This window comes from Bos indicus, chromosome 8 (genome assembly GCF_029378745.1).
Source record: "Bos indicus isolate NIAB-ARS_2022 breed Sahiwal x Tharparkar chromosome 8, NIAB-ARS_B.indTharparkar_mat_pri_1.0, whole genome shotgun sequence".
NCBI classification, from domain to species: Eukaryota; Metazoa; Chordata; class Mammalia; order Artiodactyla; family Bovidae; genus Bos; species Bos indicus.
In genome coordinates, this window is record NC_091767.1 from 37,794,636 (window position 1) to 37,814,514 (window position 19,879).

The window sequence follows — 19,879 nt, forward strand, 5'->3', positions numbered from 1 at the left end:
ATTGCTTTTATTTTTTTTTTCTAATTTTATTTTATTTTTAAACTTTACATAATTGTATTAGTTTTGCCAAATATCAAAATAAATCCGCCACAGGTATACATGTGTTCCCCATCCTGAACCCTCCTCCCTCCACCCTCCCCATACCATCCCTCTGGGTCGTCCCATGCACTAGCCCCAAGCATCCAGTATCGTGCATCGAACCTGGACTGGCAACTCGTTTCTTACATGATATTTTACATGTTTCAATGCCATTCTCCCAAATCTTCCCACCCTCTCCCTCTCCCACAGAGTCCAAAAGACATTGCTTTTATAACTAAAATAACCTTATAGGATGTATATATTAAAATTCTAACACTAAATCAACAAGTCAAAGTTCAGTAGTACAGGTTAGCCTTATCTGTTGTGGAGATGCCCTGCTTCACATGTCTCAGGCTGATAACCTGAACTCTGAGCTTGGCCTGTCATTTTCTTGGAACGTCTCCGAGAGAAATAGAATGTGATTAAGATGAACGCATCACACGTGCTTGTTTGCCTTCCCTGGTGCAGGTGGGCTGTCACCCTCTGCGTGCACAGCAAGCTTAGGTTAAAAGGCTGTCATGTCTTATCTATGCAGAATGTTCACCATGGTGGTATTAGGTGCCACAGCTACAGGGCAGGGCTCCCCAAATCAGTGTGTGGCAAAGAACACTGAGACAGTAATACTGTCACAGACAGGAAGGGGAGACTCAATGGTTCTAGGGCTATTACTAAGATAAATGGATTTCTGAAATTATATGGTGATTGCCCCTGTCAAAATGAGAAGCCTAAAAATGCACATATGTTAGCTTCTGGGTCTGCACGGAAAAGGACTGATTTTGTGTCACTGGCTTCTTCATTTTCTAATTATAAAAAGGGATTCTTAAAGAAATGGTACCTGAGAATTAGAAGTATTTAAATTTGATTGTTGTTTCTAAAAACATTTGGGCCACTGATCTCCCCACCTCCTCAGTTCTAAGCTGACCTGCCAACAAAAATGTTCTGTAATGTTACATTATTATTTGAAAAATACTTATAAATTGCTTTAATAGACATAAGAAAATAGCAAAGGATAATTTTCTCTGGATGGCCTCTTCCTAGAGAAATTTTAAAGCAAATTTCTGCAGCAATAGTGTTTGTCTTTTACTATGTACTATAAACAAAGTAAAAACAACAACTTAACACTTTAATTCTCCTTTTAAAAAATACAAGACATTGTGGTCTTTTGAACAGTACATACTGTTAAAAATGTTTCACTACTACGACTGTTTCATAATTCATAAGGTATTTCATTTTGTTGTAAGCTATGAATAATTTGAAGCTTCATGTTAACATATACCACCGTTTTAAATTTTTTAAGATACTTATTGTTTCTAAAATGACCTCAAACTAATATCATAATATTAAAAATATATATCTCTTTTGATATTTTTACCTATTTGTTAGAAATTATCTACACTAGATAAGTATCCTGACGTACGAGACAGGAATACTTACTACACCTCTCTGTAAAGAAATACCTTAAAAGAATGTGTTAACCTAGCCCTTTCCATCTGCTTTCTGAAACTACCAAAAAAAAAAAAAAAAAAAAAAGACACCCTCAGAAGATCTATCAATATACCTAAATCCTTCCAGAATGCAAACCTCACGAGACAGATGACCCTGTCCATCTCACGCCACCTGTCACCAAGTACCAGACACTATGATCACCTCAATAAGCGTTTTTTATCAAAAGACTGATAAATGAAAGAAATGCCCATTATTCCACAATTTTCCTTAAAACCTTTAAAATGAAAATAGGGTGGAATCCCCAAATTAAGTAATGAAAGATGATTTTATTACATTTCAAGTATATGTTTGTGGTACAAACTATTCTAAGTAGATTCCCACAACTGTAAAGAAAGCTATTAAGTATTCAGTGCCCCAAATCAACAGCTGTCAAATATAAAGCTGTGATATCACTGAAGCTGGGGAAAGGCAACTGAATAGATCTGTGGATAGTGATTTTTTTCTTTTAACTACAGTGGCTGACTTATTACATTTCTCACCACTTAAGAGTTTTTAGAATTAAATATGGGTCAACAATCATTAAACACATCAACAAGTGACACTCATTGAAATAAATCATACCAAAAGGCCAGCATATTATAAGCTACTGTGACACTACCACTGCTTTCATAAATAAAAAATGAGAATTAAACTTTCATAGTAAAATATTTCACCAGACTAGATTGCGAATTTTGACACAGTCAATTTATCATTGTAAAAATCAGACGAGTCTCAGTCGGCTCTGGTCAGAAAGCTCATTAGTCTACTAAAATTATACCTTTGCCAGGATGTCATGATTCTTTTACTGAGAAATATCTGCCATTTAGTGAAAAGATTTCACAATATTTTTTTGCTTTGTCCAAAGAACGTTAAGTGTTTAAAACTGATGAATTTTAAAAAACCAATTATGAACAGATGGCTGTAAGAAAAAAAATCTTGCAAGTTTTAATTAAACTTAAGCACGATTCCTATAATTAAGCTATCTGTTTTCCATTTACTGAAAGTAAAATATTTTGCTCCTAAAGAAAGGTGGAATGTATTTTATACTCTGAACAGAAAAAAACAAAACAGAACTATGATTTAAAATTTGATCCTAAAAAACTATTAGTGAAAAGATGTTTTCAAACTAAAATTAAACTGAAATTAAACTCAAAGCCATTCTGAAATGAATACCTTCTCGTGAGCCTGTGCAAACCCTTGTGACTCTTACTGCAAATCCCCTTTCACATGTAGGCACTCATCCTGGCAATCTCCATACACACTGTCTTTACTGGTTGGCAGACACATTTATCTTTTATGAAAACATTTATCTTTCATGAGAATACTCATCCTTTTTCAAATCAAACTTTTTCATTTCTATAGGTTTTTCTTCCATTTTCAATGTTCTTCATTTCTTTCACTCTGCGAGAAGACATAAATGAAACTTGCAAGGCTGACACTGTGTTACCTGATTATTATACTTCAGAAAGAGTACAGTAAGTCCTCTACATATGAACCATCAAGTGTCAAACTTTCAAAGATGTGAACATGCATGCTGTAGGCCGGCTGCTGTACTGTACTAGTGTACTTTTCAAGGTACTGTAAGATTAAAAATCTTTTCATTTTTTTGTTTTTCTATGTACATTATTATTTGTGTGAAAAGTATTATAAACCTATTATAGTAAAGTACTATCCAGCAGATTGTGTTAGTTGGGTACCTAAGGTAACTTTGTTAGACTTAGAAACATACTGGATTTACAAATGTCTGCTTGGAACAGAACTTGTTTGTATGTAGGGGACTTAGTGTATAGAGAAGCAAATACAATATTATCATAAATCAAATTCACATCCACACAAAGCACAGCTGCTCAGCCAGTTCAGTTCAGTTGCTCAGTCGTGTTCGACTTTTTGCGACCCCATGGACTGCAGCATGCCAGGCTTCCCTGTCCATCGCCACTCCCAGAGTCTGCTCAAACTCACGCCCACTGAGTCAGTGATACCATCCACCTATCTCATCCTCTGTCGTCCCCTTCTCCTCCCACCTTCAATCTTCCCCAGCATCAGGGTCTTTTCCAACGAGTCAGTTCTTCGAATCAGGTGGCCAAAGTATTGGAGCTTCAGCTTCAACATCAGTCCTTCCAGTGAATATTCAGGACTCATTTCCTTTAGGATTGACTGGCTTGATCTCCTTACAGTCCAAGGGACTCCTAAGAGTCTTCTCCAACATCACAGCTCAAAAACATCAGTTCTTCGGCACTCAGCTTTCTTTGTGGTCCAACACTCACATCCATACATGACCACTGGAAAAACCACAGCTTTAACTAGATGGACTTTTGTTGGCAAAGTAATGTCTCTGCTTTTTTAATACGCTGTCTAGGTTTGTCATACCTTTCCTTCCAAGGAGCAAGCGTCTTTTAATTTCATGGCTGCAGTCACCATCTGCAGTGATTTTGGAGCCCAAGAAAATAAAGTCTGTCCCTTTTTCCATTGTATTCCCATCTATTTGCCATGAAGTGATCAGACTGGATGCCATGATCTTAGTTTTTTGAATGTTGAGTTTTAAGCTTGCTTTTTCACTCTCTTCTTTCACTTTTATCAAAAGGCTCTTTAGTTCCTCTTTACTTTCTGCCGTAAGGGTGGTGTCATCTGCATATCTTAGGTTATTGACACTGTTTCTGAATTACTAACCAGTAATAGTTACTGAGCTTCATGTGACACCTAGGAGCAGCTGGTAAATATTTATATACCCACGAGAAGTAGAATTCTAACATATGTTTCTCCTGTGTTCAACCTAGTTGGAATACACAGACTTCAAATCAAATATGCCCAAACATACTTCCTCCTCAACCCCATGCCCTTCTGATAAGAACAAGCCCTATGCACAGCATGACCAGTCTCCCAGCTGCTTATCCAGAACCCTAGCCTCCTCCACACCTAGTCCAAGACAACCCCACCTGCAATCAATTCATTCATCTCCATCTCAGCTTTACACTTAAATCATTTATCACATTATCACTGAAACTGGCCTCTCTGGCCCCAGTCCTGCTCTCTCGAACACATTCTCCCCACCAGAAGCAGAATACCCATTTGAAACACAAACATGATCTATTATTTCACTTCTTAATCAGCATCAAAGGTTCTTCAATGTGTTCAGAAAAATGTACAAAATCCAGTAGGAATAAAATATGAGCCAGATACACAATATTTAATGTTTTAGGAGTCACATCAAAAATACAGGTGAGACTCTGCTTCTATCACATGCTTTATTTCTGTGTGTAATTTCCCTTTATTTCTCCTTAAAGGACAGGTGTGATGGCATTTTGGACCCACCCAGATAATCCCAAAATAACCTCATCTTAAAATCCTTAAATCACATCTGTAAAAGTCCCTTTTCCAAATAAGATGTGACATTTTACATGTTCCAGGGATTAAGACCTAATATCTTTGGGTGAACATTATTCAGCTTACTACAGTAGGTGATAAATAATACATACTAAATAAATGGACAATTTATTAAAAAAAAAAACAGGTGAGGAAGAGGAGAATGAGGGGTTATTATTCAATGAGTACAGAGCTTCTGCTTGGGAAGACGAAAATGTTCTGGAGATAGCGGGGCATGGTGGTTGTACAACAATGTGAATATACTTAATGCCATGTGTACCACAGAGCTATACACCTAAAAATAGTTAAAATGATATGTGTTATGTTGAAAAAGTGAAAGTATTAGTCACTCAGTTGTGTCCAACTCTTTGCAACCCTATGGACTGTAGCCTGCCAGGCTTTCTGTCCATGGAATTCTCCAGGCAAGAATACTTGAGTGAGTTGCCATTCCCTTCTCCAGGGGATCTTCCTGACCCAGGGATCAAACCAGGGCTTCCTGCATAGCAGGCAGATTCTTTACCATCTGAGCCAAAAGGGAAGTTATGTTGAAAAGTCAAAGTGAAGTCACTCAGTCGTGTGCAACTCTTTGTGACCCCATGGTATGTAGCCTGTCAGGCTCCTCCATCCATGGGATTTTCTAGACAAGTATACTGGAGTGGGTTGCCATCTCCTTCTTCAGGGCATCTTCCTGACCCAGGGATCAAACCCGGGTCTCCCACATTAGAGGCAAACTCTTTCCTGTCTGAGCTACCAGGGGACACATGTTACATTAAGTATATGTAATCACAATAAAAAGGCCGATGAAATTAATTTTACTAACATAAACTAACAAACGGATCTTAACAAATCCAAACTATTATTATTTTAACATATAACCAATATAAAAATAATTACTAATGAGATATTTCACGTTCTTTTTTTTTCATACTAAGTCTTTGAAGTCTGCTGTGTATTTACACACACCTCAATTTGGACACTAGATTTTCAAGGGTGTTTGAAATGTAAAATGTGGACCTACCAAAATTACACTTGTATTTCATGTGCTTATGCTGCTTTCATTTTTTAACTTTTAAATTAAACACAATCTAAAAGTTCAGTTCTTCCGTAACACTAGCCATGTTCTAAGTGTCCAGTAGCTGCCAGTGTCCAGAGGCTACTAAACTGGACAGCACAGTGCTACATCATCTGAGGCTTCCCCTCCTCAAGACTCATCCTTCCCTCCTCACACCTCATGCTCTGGCTCTGCTGAAATGTCATTTCCTAGACCTTACGTTCCCTCCCACTTCCAGGGTACCGAATATCCTTTTCCTTCTCCTGACCTTTTCTTCAGTGCACCTCTTCTCCTCCTTCAGGGCTCAAACAAGGCATTATGAGGCACTGCTTCTTCCAGCAAGTTGCTCCACACCTCTTGACTGCCAACCCTTGTGCCCCAAATTCAGTAAGGTCCTTCACTGCATTCTGGACTTTTACTACAAAAGAACTTTTCATGCTGCTTTGTAAGCACTTGTTGAATTTTCAGTAACTTCCCATTATCCTGTAATATCCATAAAAGCAGAAATGATGTACATTTATCACCTAACCCCACAGCAAGTCCTAAAGAGATATTTACTGGACAGATGAATAAACAAATGACAGTGCACCAGGAACCTACTTTCTCCTTGTAAATATTTATCTGCTCTGACTCTGATTGGCTAAAGGCAGTTCACAGAGATTTAGACAGCAAGGGGTTGCATCAGCTACCATAAGCAGTGACTAACTTTTGAGTGTAGCAACATGCCAGGTCCTTCACTATCTCATGTCATTCTCACAACCACCCCGGTTTACAGAAAAGATTCCGAGAGGTTAAATTGTATGGCCAAGGTTGCTTAGGTGGTGGACGTGGAACTCAAAACAATCTCAGCCCAGAGCCTACACGCTCAATCTCAATGTAACAGAGGCTGAGAATTGCATGATCCAAATGGCAATACAGATAAATGCACAGAACTGTTGATATTTAAATCAATAAATGCAAACTGGGCTGGTACCTGTATTTATGAGCTTGTCTTAGAAAATGACATCCCTAAATTGTGGGAAAATGCCTAAAATAGATCACACTGACTTACATTAAATTAATGACAAGTGTGAAAAGATTGTCACTTTACATAAAAAAGCATTTTATAATTTTTCGTTGATTTTTAAGAGCCCCTTCCGAAGGAATAAATAATTAATACTAAAACAGTGGAAAAATAAATAATAATGGATCCATTGCTTAACAATAATGACTGTACCTTTCAAAATCTAAAACCTCTCTTCTGTTAATCACTGTTGACCAAGCAAAACCCTATGGGTTGTTTAAAGCCATCCGGCAGCCACCTTGGTTTGGCAAGCATTTCTAGGCATTGACTCAGTTGATGTTGGAGTGAAAGGGGTGATTCCATCGCTGGAACCCTGACCCCAACTCACTCACCCAATTAAAAGATCCATCAGTAATCACTACTCACACAGACAAGATCAGGGAAAAAAAATGGAACATTCAGCAATGTAAGTCAAAAGATAAGATGACTCTCTCACAATACTTTTTAATCATGAATTATCTGAAGTTCTACCCATCTGTTTAATAACGTTTTTAAAATTAGTCCTCAGGAAAAAAATGAGTTCAAAACTGAAAAATTTAAAGGCTCCAATCAATTTCCTTTTGCCTCACAGTTGTCTTTCAGCAGATAAAGAAAAATCCATAGTAACAAGATAACATTTCATGCATTTACACATTTTCTCCTATAGACATCTAAAGCCTTCAGAAAGTATATTATTTGTAGTCATGCCCATCTGACATTTTCCATTTTACTCAAAAGATTTTATGGTTTGGTATTACAGCAATATACAAATTTGACAGCTTGCAATAGGATCTAGTCCCTGTAGCAAATCATTCTGACAGTTAAGTACTATACAGCTACTAATGTACTTTTTTTTTACACTACACTTATTTAAAAATCTTGCAAAGTTGGAGACATGCATATGTTGAAATCCTGAAGAATGTTCTTAATGAGGTAATAAATTTTATACTGAGCATATTAAATAACAGGACCCTACACACCACACCACAATTTGGTCATTTGTAGTATCACTTATTCCCCTTTCAGTAATTCTCTATTACAACCAAATTTTTCCTCAACTGCATTTTAAACAATAAACTTGCTCATCACTGTCAATGTTTATTATCTTCTTAGAATTTCTCTTCATCTTTAAAAATAACAGAAGACGTGAATAAATCAGTACATGAGTTTATGTGAAACATAATGACTTTTACTGATTGCCTTTACAACACATTTTTTTTCTTTTAAAGTGATGAAAGATAATCAATATGTCTTTGCATTCTCCGAACTGCACTAACAGAGGCTCTGTTGAATACAACTATGATTTCCTCTAGAAAGAAAGTGAAGCTGCTTTCTCACACTGCTGTAACATTCACTAAATAGGACTCAGAGTGATCTTACAGCATGAGAGGCAAACCCCATCAGTAATTCTATTTTTAGTATTTGATGCATCTGATAATATAAGCCAGTTAGCAAGAGAATAAGTGTCTTCCTTTAGGAAATAGGAAAGCTGAATGTATTTTTTTTTTTTTTTACATCCTTGATTCAACTCTTCAGATGGAATACCACAGTGAAACTACTCTATTTTCAGAATTGATGTACCTTTCAAAACTATAATCTTTGGCTTTCAAGTTCACTATTATTTGCCTTCAGGTACAAATTTTAAAGTGTATAGAGGCTTCTAAGCAGAATAGTTGGCCTCAGCCAGATACTGAAAGGTTTGGAGCTCCGTCATCACTGCAGTATAAATTCCTTTTCAAAATAATGTTCTTCACTCGGAGAACACTTGTGCCTGTGCTTGGTTCACTTGTCAAATACAAGTCGGAGGTCATCAAACGCCTAGGGGCAACTTCAGCTATTTCAAAAATCATTTCTCCCTCTATTTGGCTGCAGAAATAAAATTTCAAAACCCATAGGAATGTCTGCAGACATAGAAACCAGAGGTAGTCACTATACCGCTGTGAGAAAGGTGCAAGGTGCACAAATACCACCAAGTTCTCTATGCAATGACAGCACATGAGATTTTCTTTGATACATGCAACTGAATATTTCAATAATGCCATAAGACTTCTATTCGAGAACTTTCTCTCCAAAAGGGAAAACCATTTTAAAACTAATTGTTACATTTGGGGTCTGCTGCAATTTTCCAAGATTTCTTATAACCCACAAACTTGCCTTGTTGTTTTATTTATATAAATTCAATGAATATTTAATTAATTTGATCTTCAAGAAGTGATTGATGTGTATAATAGACATTCACAGTTAAATATGTAACAAATACAATAATTCTGTGCTGATTTACTCTTTTATTAAATGTTCTTCCCTTAAATTTTATAATCAGATTTAAGATTGGTGATCTGTTTCCTGACTCTGCTGCTGTCTTCTGTGTGATCATACTATAAAAGCATTGCCCTCTCTAATTTCCCGTTCTTAATTGTTCCTGATAATTTTTACCCTATATTTTCTATTATGAAAATTTCTTTAAAAAAGACATTCTAACTTCAGTTGTGTTTTACATCTCCCTACTTCCTTTTTTGTTGTCATCTTCTTTGCACAATTTTTCAAAGATTTAATTATGACCAGAAATTCAATTATGACTGTGGCCAACCAATCATATTAGTAGAGAAAACAAGACAGAAGGAAATAAGAAAAGGAAATGACTGAGTAAATTCTAAAATCTATACCATGTGGGAGCAATTTTTTCTTCTTGTCCTCAGGCATACCAACCCCAAGAGTGCCTACCCTGAGCACACACTCAAGTGGGGAGTAGGAGACATTCCTGGCATCCGCTCCATTCTTTTCCCTACCAGGTGCCAACGCTCTGACATCCTCTGGATAAGCAGAGAAGGTACCGCAGGACATGGGCAAGGGGGCTGGGAACAAAAGGACTCATCACAAGGATAATTTTTCCCAAACTGAAAGTCATTCCGAACCAAAGGAATCCATTCTAAATGAGTAGATAAGAAAATGCTCAGTAATCTAGAACCTGTGTTAATAATGAGAAGAATGCTTAAGTTGACAGAGAAAATGGTTCTCCCTTTTGAACATGGCTTGGACCCACAGACTATTCAGGTAACATTCGGCCACTTCTCTCTTGTTAAAGGGGTGATTCTGCCTAATAACCTGGTGTTTCCAGAAAGCCAACTGTAGCATTTTTAAGATGGTGTAGCCATTACTTTATTAGCCCCTAGACAATTATTCTACACAGAAGTTAAATATTGTTCAAGAAAGAAAAGGGGGAAGGGGTGGACAAACTAATTGGATAAATACCACTGTAGCCAAATATATTTTTGTGGTATTTTGTTTAAAAATAATAATGAATTTTATTAAAGCATTTAAATTAACAGCCACATTAATAAAATACAATGTCTTGAAAATAACTCCAGTGCCATCCATTTAATTATGGGACTTGAAAGAGGCCACACCTGTGATATTAGCAAACAAGGTGGCTGGATGAGATAAAGGTTCTTCACAAAACACACACTATTTTAGGATCAACATAATCCACTGAAGAACACTGGAAGAGCTGTGTTCCATTCGTTGTCTCCTTTTTTTAATGGTCATTATAAGAGGAAAAATCTGCTATAGCAAACAAATCCTTTCTTACATCCTCTACAAGAATCTTCCTACACAAATAATTGTACAGAGGAGTATTTCAAAAACCACAAGTTGAATCTATGAATAAATAAAAGGCTAACAACAATATTACCAAAATATTCAAATAGCTCTGCATAAACTCCAATATTCTGTATTCTAAAAAGACTACTACTAACAATAAGCATTTTTTATATATAGCTTTCATACCTCAGAAGACATTTTAAACTCGCTTGCCATAAACTGTTCTTTAAGCCTCTTACAGTTACTAGCCCTTACTAGTGTTGCTTATTACTGATATATAAAAACACTAACTTGCCCCAAGGGAAGAGCAACTCTTTTCATATGGCTAAATGAAAACCTGAAAACTAAAAACCACCCTCTGGAATTCAGCACTTTGAATGCACAGCAGGCAGCACTTTTTCTGCCCTGCTGTCAGCGAGAGCCCTCCTTGGGTGGGAGCACCCGATCAGGCATCACATCTCTGTCTGTCTATCTGTCTCTCCCCCCCACACACAAAGACACATACACAGACACACCTACACACCCCCCTCTAAAATTGGGCCAGGCTCTGATTAGGCACTTTCTCAACGAGGTGGTTTAACGGCAACTGGGTAAGAAATTGGAACAGCAGCACCACCTAGTGGGCACTGGAGAGAGGCTCAGATTTCCCTTGCCTCTGCTTCAGTCAGGTCACTCTAGGTTTTCAATCCCCAGCTGACCAGAGGTTCCAAGATCAGAACTCTCAGACAACAGGGAAAGTGTTCCATGCGTATTCAGAGACTCTCCAAATTACTGCTAGGCTCTGTTGCCTAATCACATGTACCCATTGATGCAGATAAGGTAACCAGTGCCTTGTTTTAAAACTGCTTGTGGAAGAGATGTGCGTGAATTTAGCACCATGACTTTTAAAGGATTTTTCCTTTTAAAAAAAAAAAAAATAAAGGACAAGTCATTTCATACTGTCTGATCAAATCCTTCAGCCACAATAATTTTGTGTCAGAAGCATAAAGAGTAAGTAAAATTTTGCTGCCTTTTTATTCATTTCATGAATATTTATTCAGTACCTACCATATATATGCACATACACACACATACCACATAATTTTAATCTATGATACTTGATTAGTAATCAAGGTTGTTCTGTTATATTTAAAATGGATGACCAACAAGGACTTAATACATAGCACATGGGACTCTGCTCAATGTTATGTGCTAGTCTAGATGGAAGAGAGATTTGGGAGAGAATGGATACATGTATGTTTATGGCTGAGTCCCTTCACTGTTCACCTGAAATGACCCAGATAACCACGATGGTATGGTCACCCACCTAGAGCCACACATCCTGAAGTGTGAAGTCAACTGGGCCTTAGGAAACATTACTACAAACAAAGCTAGTGGAGGTGATGGAATTTCAGCTGAGCTATTTCAAAGTGTAAAAGATGATGCTGTTAAAATTCTGCACTCAATATGCCAGCAAATTTAGAAAATTCAGCAGTGGCCACAGGACTGGAAAAAGTCAGTTTTCATTCCAATCCCAAAGAAAGGCAATGGCAAAGAGTGTTCAAACTACTGTACAATTGCTCTCATTTCACATGCTAGCAAGGCAGTGCTCAATCTCCTTCAAGCTAGGTTTCAACAGTACATAATTGAGAAACACCAGATGTACAAGCTAAATTTAGAAAAGGCAGAAGAACCAGAGATTAAATTATCAACATTTGCTGGATCGTAGAAAAAGCAAGGGGATTCCAGAAAAACATCTATTTCTGTTTCATTGACTATACTAAAGCCTTTGACTGTGTAGATCACAAAAAACTGTGGAAAACAAAGAAATGGGAATACCAGACCATCTTACCAGTCTCCTGAGAAACCTGTATTAAGCAGCAACAGTTAGAACCAAACATGGAATAACAAACTTGTTCAAAATTGGGAAAGGGGTACGTCAAGGTTGTATACTGTTACTCTGCTTATTTAACTTCTATGCAGAGTATATCATGTGAAATGCTGGGCTGGATGACTCATTTCCAAAGAGCCAACACATTGGAAAAGACCTTGTTTCTGGGAAAGATTGCAAGTAGGAGAAGAGGAGGGTGACAAGATGTTAAGGGGTGACAGAGGATAAGATGATGACAGAGGATAAGATGGTGACAGAGGATAAGACTCAACGAACATGAGTTTGAGCAAACTCCGGGAGATAGTGAAGGACAGGGAAGCCAGGCATGCTGCAGACCATGGGGTCACAAAGAGTTGGACATAACTTGGAGACTGAACAGCAATAACAATCACAACATTGTTAACTGGCTATAACCCAATTCAAAATAAAAAGTTTAAAGTTTGGGGGAAAAAAGTAATCAAGGTTGCTCAATTTCTATAAGAACTGCTGCTGCTGCTAAGTCATTTCAGTCATGTCCAACTCTGTGTAACCCCATAGACAGAAGCCCACCAGGCTCCTCGTCCCTGGGATTCTCCAGGCAAGAATACTGGAGTGGGTTGCCATTTCCTTCTCCAGTGCATGCACACATGCTAAGTTGCTCCAGTTGTGTCCGACTCTGGGCAACTCTATGGACAGCAGCCCACCAGGCTCCTCTGTCCACGGAATTCCCTAGGCAAGAATACTGGAGTGGGTTGCCATTTCCTTCTCTGTCTATAAGAACAGGTAATGTTAAGATACTAAATTGGATCATAAAATCAATAATTGTACAGTAGCAAATATACATCTGTTGCCAAATGTTATTGCATTATTCACAAATAAGAAATTTAAACAATCAGCCAAAAAAAAAAAAAAAAAACACCTCTAGGGATGCTTTTTAAAAGCAATTAAGAACTTCCATTTTGCCAGACTGCCACTTACTTCTTTAAACAAAGATATTATCTTCCTGAAAATGACAAAAACTTCCTCATCGTGTGTATGTCTTCTCTGTGTGTGGACCAGGGGGTTCTCATATGGGGGTGATTTTACCTCCCAGGATATATCTGGCATTGCTTACTTTCTTTCTAGTTTTGTTGAGAAGTACCTGACATACATCACTGTATAAGTTTAAGGCATACTGCATGATGGTTTGATTTACATATATTGTGAATGAATACCACAGTATGTCTAGCTAACATCCATCTTCTCATATAGAAACAACAAAAAGAAATTTAAGAAGGGAAAAAAATTATTCCTGTGATGAGAACTCATAGGATTTATTCTCTTAGGAGCTTTCCTACACAATACACAGCAGTCTCAGCTATAGTCATGATGTTGTCCATTACATCCACAGTGCTTCTTTACCTTATAACTAGAAGTTTATACCTTTTGGCTTCACCTGTTTGGTCAGGGATGCTGTGATCTATGATACACACGACAGCCATCCACAACAATTAACTGACCTAAAACGTCAACAGAGCCAAAGCCAAAAACGCCCAGTCTAGACTGTGAGATGCTGGAAGAAAGGAACAAATTCTTACTCAAAAATGTACACCAAGTATTTGGTAAGGTCAGGTAATAACTGTTTGGTGAAATACACTGACACAAACATCTAATTCCTATCCCCAACCCCCCCATCTGTGTGAATAAGAAAGCAGATGAACAATCCAGCATCCAGAAAAGGGCTGGCTATAGCTCCAGAAAAAAAGCGAAACTGACGCTAGCAGACACACACACATTCACTAAGCAGACACAGTAAACATTCCATCTAGACTCAGGCCAGCGGAGATGAATACTACATGAAATGACTGCTCTTACTTCTAGCTGGATGCACACTGATTAATGAAACTTCAAAAGAATATGCAACATACACAATCAAGGTGGCAACCTTTGCCATTTTTGGAGGCCATCATCAGATTTCAGATTTCTAGATACAGTTTCTTGGCTGGCACTGAAATGATCCATGCTGGCCCTCCCTGTTGTTCCATTAAAACCCCTCTGAGACTGGTATTGGTGACAACAGATCACTAGGGACAATCTGTAGACAAGAGTAGCCGGTACACAGGTCCTTAAAGGGAAGCATCAAGAGCAGTGACCACTTATTCCAAGGGGCATTAATGTGATAACAGAAACCATCTTTTAGGAAAGAGACCCAAAGGTGGGTGTTAAATGTAGTGTTGGAATTTCTACAAATACATATTACTTGTAAACCAGAAAAAAATTAAAATGTAAGACATTTGTTAGTATTTGTCACACTAAGCATTACGTTTTGTAGTATGTAATGAACTCAACGTTTTTCTTTATAACCTGCCTTACAATCCTAATTCTGGCAATTTTTTTGTTTATTTCTTTCTTATTGGTAGGTTGTTTTCCTCCAACGAAAGATATTTTTTATAATTTTTAATGGACAAAACTAATGCATTCTATCCTAAAGACCCAAACAATATCCACAGATAGAATATGTATCAATTGAATAATGAAAACAAGTTTATATAACTAAAAAGCAGTAGATGAAAAGCAGTTAGTACATAAAATATAATGTGATATAGGATTTATTGTATTTTTTCTTTTTTCTGTACCAATTTTCCAACCTTTGGGCTGTTAAAATTTTTACACTCAAACTGCACTTATAAGAGAGGACAAAATTAAGGCTACATATGAGATTTCTTGAAATCAAGCAGAAATACAGCAGTCAGCACAGTCACAGAAGACACTACTTCTGCCTCTCTCTCTTACTTTTTAAACTGGTGATCAAGATATAAGGTTGCAAACATTTTCCCTTGGAAGTTCATGAGCTGAACAACCTTACTCTCTTCTGATAGTCACCATGAACTTTGAAGGGCCATTTAAATGCCCCAGTTATTTCCATCTCATTCTCAAAACTTCCATACCACACTCTGATCATGTTGGCAGATGATCTCATATCTGCCAACAGCAATCATCGGGTGTAGAAAGGGCCACATATTTTCTAGCTATGTGAAATTCTTAATGGAGCTATAGTGGAAAATAACAGGGTTCACTGAAAGACAGAATCTAAGTTCCTGAAACAGAAGTCCAGAGACAAAACACCCTGCTACCCAGTGGGGGAGAGACTACTAATAACAAAGAAAGAAACACTCAGGTTAAAGAGTTACAGCTCAGTGTCGGAAATAGTGGAAAGACCCCAAGTTAGAAATAACAAGGACTAAACAAATTGTAGGGTATTAAGTACACTTGTAAGACATGCTTCAGTATTTTAAAGTCATGCAATTTACCTGTAGGAAAAATTCTCATTAAATGTGAAATATTAAGAGCCTGAACTAGTAATCTGTTGACTCACAATTTAACAGAACTCCAAGATAACTTCAGTGTTGAGGACAAAAAAGGCCTCCCTTCTCATGAAAAAAGAAAAAAAAAAAAGAAAAAAAAAAACAATCTAACAAAGAGAAACAATGAGAAGATAACCAGTCAGAGAGTTGGGCAATTTAAATGAACTTTATCTGTTGGTGAGAAAATCCCTCGGGAATGATCAAAGTTTCTCTGCAAGTCTCTTCTCGGTGAAGAGATGATGAAATCAAGTTAGACTCGTTTTTCTAAGTCAAGGCCAACCAAAGACAGGCAACAGACAGAAAGACTAAGCAATTCAAACAAAGATATTTGGATAATTTGGGTCAGTTACTAACAAACTTTACCGATAACCTTGAGATTGAAAAGTCACATTAATTCATGAAATGCAGTATTCCTTTGCCTTACTGAAGACATAATTTGTAGAAAGCTATATGCATACTTACAATACAACAGAAAAAGAATACGTACAGGTATGTAATTTAGGCTAAAAGTATAAAAAATGTAGAATAATTCAATGAAGCTAAGAAAAAAGTATGTGCATGAATAGAAATATTGAGAACTTGAAATTAACACTAATTTATGAGGAAAAAAAAAAAAGTATTGGCACTCACCAATTTTAACCTCTGTAAAGGTATTCTGCCTACATCTATCTGTGTCCTTTCTGGGACATTAGTAAACCGGACTTCTGGGACTGCAACGGCGCACATGACATGGGCCCACCTACAGGAAACGAGACAGAAATGTAAACAAATGTTCCCTAAACTTAACACGGCCTGTACTTCCACCAGGGGGTGACAATTCACATGCATGGGAAACACACAGATGAGAAAGCAAGCCCAGAGCACCTATGTCCATCACAAACAGACTCTCTGAATTTCAAAGCTATTGGATGATACCTGGACAGACTCAGTGCCACACCTGCCCACCACAGTGACAGGAAGAACTAGGTGAAGACCAAAGTATACTATCATTGTATTTATATGTTTCTACATATGACTGTAAAATACTGAGATGCATGTCTGCTATTTCACTTGACATTGCATTACATAGGTGTTTAATATACTTAAGATAATTAATATGTGGCAAAAGATTAGTTCAATTAATAAAAGGTATGAAAATGAAATGAGTATACCATATAATCTTTTTATATAATTTTGATGTCATGAAGCAAACCAGAATAGCAAAAATTCTCTAGAAGAATTAATACAGATTAAGTCTTTAATTAAATTGTTTCTTATTGCAATCCTACTATAATCAAAGGAACCAAGAGATAAGGGGAAATGAAATTTAACTTGTTCCCTGTTTCCTACTAAAACCCTTGTGCTCAGTTCAGTTCAGTTCAGTTGCTCAGTCATGTCCGACTCTTTGCAACCCCATGGACTGCAGCACGCCAGGCTTCCCTGTCCATCACCAACTCCTGGAGGTTACTCAAAAACCTTGTGCATCTCCTTTCAAATTCTGAATCACTCCAGAAAAATGACAATGTCCTCATTAACACTATTAAGTTTCTCATAAGTATTATGCCTCAAACAAACATAAAGACTCGAGGTTTAAAGAGATTTTGAAAGAATTATCAAATTTGTCAACTTATTTTTAAGTCAAAGCATGTTATTTCATTCAAATAACGTAAGACTCCATCCTGCCTTTAAAGACCACCAGGAGAGAGAATAAGTATCAACCCCAACAGGGTACTCTTTCATATCTAAATAAATGTTATAATTTATAGCAAACATTACTTCTTTTTGTCCTAGTCCAAGGGAAGGAAGAGAAGTCCTTATCGCCTCCATCTTTACAGGAACTGGCAGTCTGCACCATTCATGTAACAGTCCCAGAACCAGTCAATAGTTTTCAGCACAGTGTCAATCACATTAACTAAGACTAAGAGATGAACATCTAAAATTGAGCAAACACACAGTCTCTTAGACTAAACTTTACCAACACAGAAATGATAAATGCCTTTATTCTCCCTTATAATCAATCAGAAACATGTGTACATGCACATGATTACATGATATTACATTATATTACTCCAGGAGTCTCAACTCCAGTGTCCATAGGGCCAGGCAGGATGAAACCAAATAAACATATACTGGTAAATCATGGTAACCTAGAGAATGTCTACTCTCTTTAGGCCAGGTTCTCATCCTAACTGATTATTGTCATATAAAGATGCACAATCATTTACCAAGTAAAGATGAAAATCTGGATTTTTATATAACTCTCAACTTTTAAAATCTGAATTAAATTCATAAAATGGTGGCAGTCAAATAAAACATATCTTGGGGCTGGATGTGGCTCCCAAGTGCCATAATACAACCTATACCTAAATTATTTCTACAAGTCTCTAATTTATAGGAAACTATAATTTGCTTTGGCCCCATCTTAAATGATTAAATTGGGTCATAGAGATAAAATTCATGCAAAAATACATTTCAGCTGCTGCCATAGAAACATTACCCATCTTTTTTGTTCACTTATGAGTCTCTTCATATTTTCCAACTGTCCCCTTTAAACTGTAAAATCAATCTTTTCTCCCTGTGTTTCTATTTAAGAATATACACTTTCTTGTTAATTTACTGGTGTTAAAAGTAAATGGTTTTGTTCTAACACTATGATTATAATTGATTTTATTTATCTGAAGATAACAGATTTCATTGTTTTCAGGCATATTCTGCTTTTATGACAACAGCAGCATTCATCAAATTAAAAACAAGAATTCCAGTGGCACGAGAATACAGGCTGTCTTCAAGCTCTGTTAGTGAAAGAGGGATTACTCCTTATGATGTCAAAGACAGAACAGAAGCAGACTGAGAACACCTTCACCCAGCAGAAATGTGCTGTCAGTAATGGCTTCTGGAAACGTACAAAATCTCCACCTTGCACCTGAACAGCAAGAGCTGTGGAACAGCGTGGGAGAGATGTTCAAGGAGAAGGGGACACAGGGATACTTACGGTTGACTTATGCTGTTTTATGGCAGAAACCAATACAACATTGTAAAGCAACTATCCTCTGATTAAAAATTATTTTTAAAAAGATCAAACATTTTAACTTATTAATAAAAACAAAGCTGTGGAACGCATGTGTACAACAATGAGAAGCAAAGCACACTGTAAACCCAGAAGTTCAACACTCAACAGAGGAGAAGGAAATGATGAAATTCCGCACAATTAATGCACTACTTACTTATTGTTCTTAGTTTCCTTAAGAGCACCCCCTCTCAAATTGCAGAGACAGCACTCCTAGGGCAGAAACAAATGTCACATAATTATTAGAGTCATGTAATAAAAGTCAGCACTATTTATCTAAATATCCCCATACAGTCTATTTTTTTAAATTAAAACTATCAGGAACTTCATGAAGGACTATCTCTTAACAGTTCAAGAAGGGAGAGGAAAAAGAGAGATGGGAAGGTGAGAGACAACCAAAAGTGTTCTGGGTGTGTGTATCTCCTGGAGGGAACTGTCATTATTCTAGCATCAAGAACGCCATTGCTGGGGGGACCTGTGACTCAGAAACTGGTGTGTGGAGAGGTAGGTACCAGAATTCTACAACAGGGCACACACATACGACTCCCTTGAGTTCTAGGAATCCATTCCTGAATACAGGATGGCTAAAACACAGAGTAGTGGCAGGCTTTGTTCTAATATAGAGATAAGCAGGAAGTTCTTTATAAGAACACTCTTCACAAAAGTATCACTTGGGTCTTTCTGTGGGCAAATATTGTTGGAAAAATTATTCTGATAAATGCAGGCTTTCCAGAAAAACAGAAAACAGTGCCATAAAATGTATTCCTTTATCTTCCCCACACTGACTTTACATTTTTGGCACTTTTAAAAAATAACTGCACTTATTTATTTATTTTTGGCTGCGCTGTGTCTTTATTGTGGCGAGCTAGAGCGACTCTCTAGTTGTGGTGCGTGGGCTTCTCATGGCTGTGGCTTCTCTTGTGGTGGAACACGGGTCTAGGGCATGCTGGCTTCAGTGGTTACTGCATATGGGCTCAGCAGTTGCAGCTACCGGGCTCTAGCACACGGGCTCAACAGTCGTGGCACA

At 37.3% G+C, this 19,879-nt stretch overlaps 1 protein-coding gene across 4 annotated transcripts in view; it reads right to left on the minus strand.

The window, feature by feature from the left end:
- KDM4C (lysine demethylase 4C) overlaps positions 1–19,879 on the minus strand; it is a 418,681-nt gene that overhangs the window by 112,015 nt on the left and 286,787 nt on the right. For all 4 annotated transcript variants that reach the window (XM_070794206.1, XM_070794204.1, XM_070794203.1 and 1 more), the window contains 2 exons: positions 19,010–19,065; positions 16,437–16,545 (listed from right to left, as the gene is read on the minus strand). In XM_070794206.1, the coding sequence (XP_070650307.1) occupies positions 16,437–16,545; positions 19,010–19,065 (165 nt within the window). The remainder of the gene's footprint in view (positions 1–16,436; positions 16,546–19,009; positions 19,066–19,879) is intronic.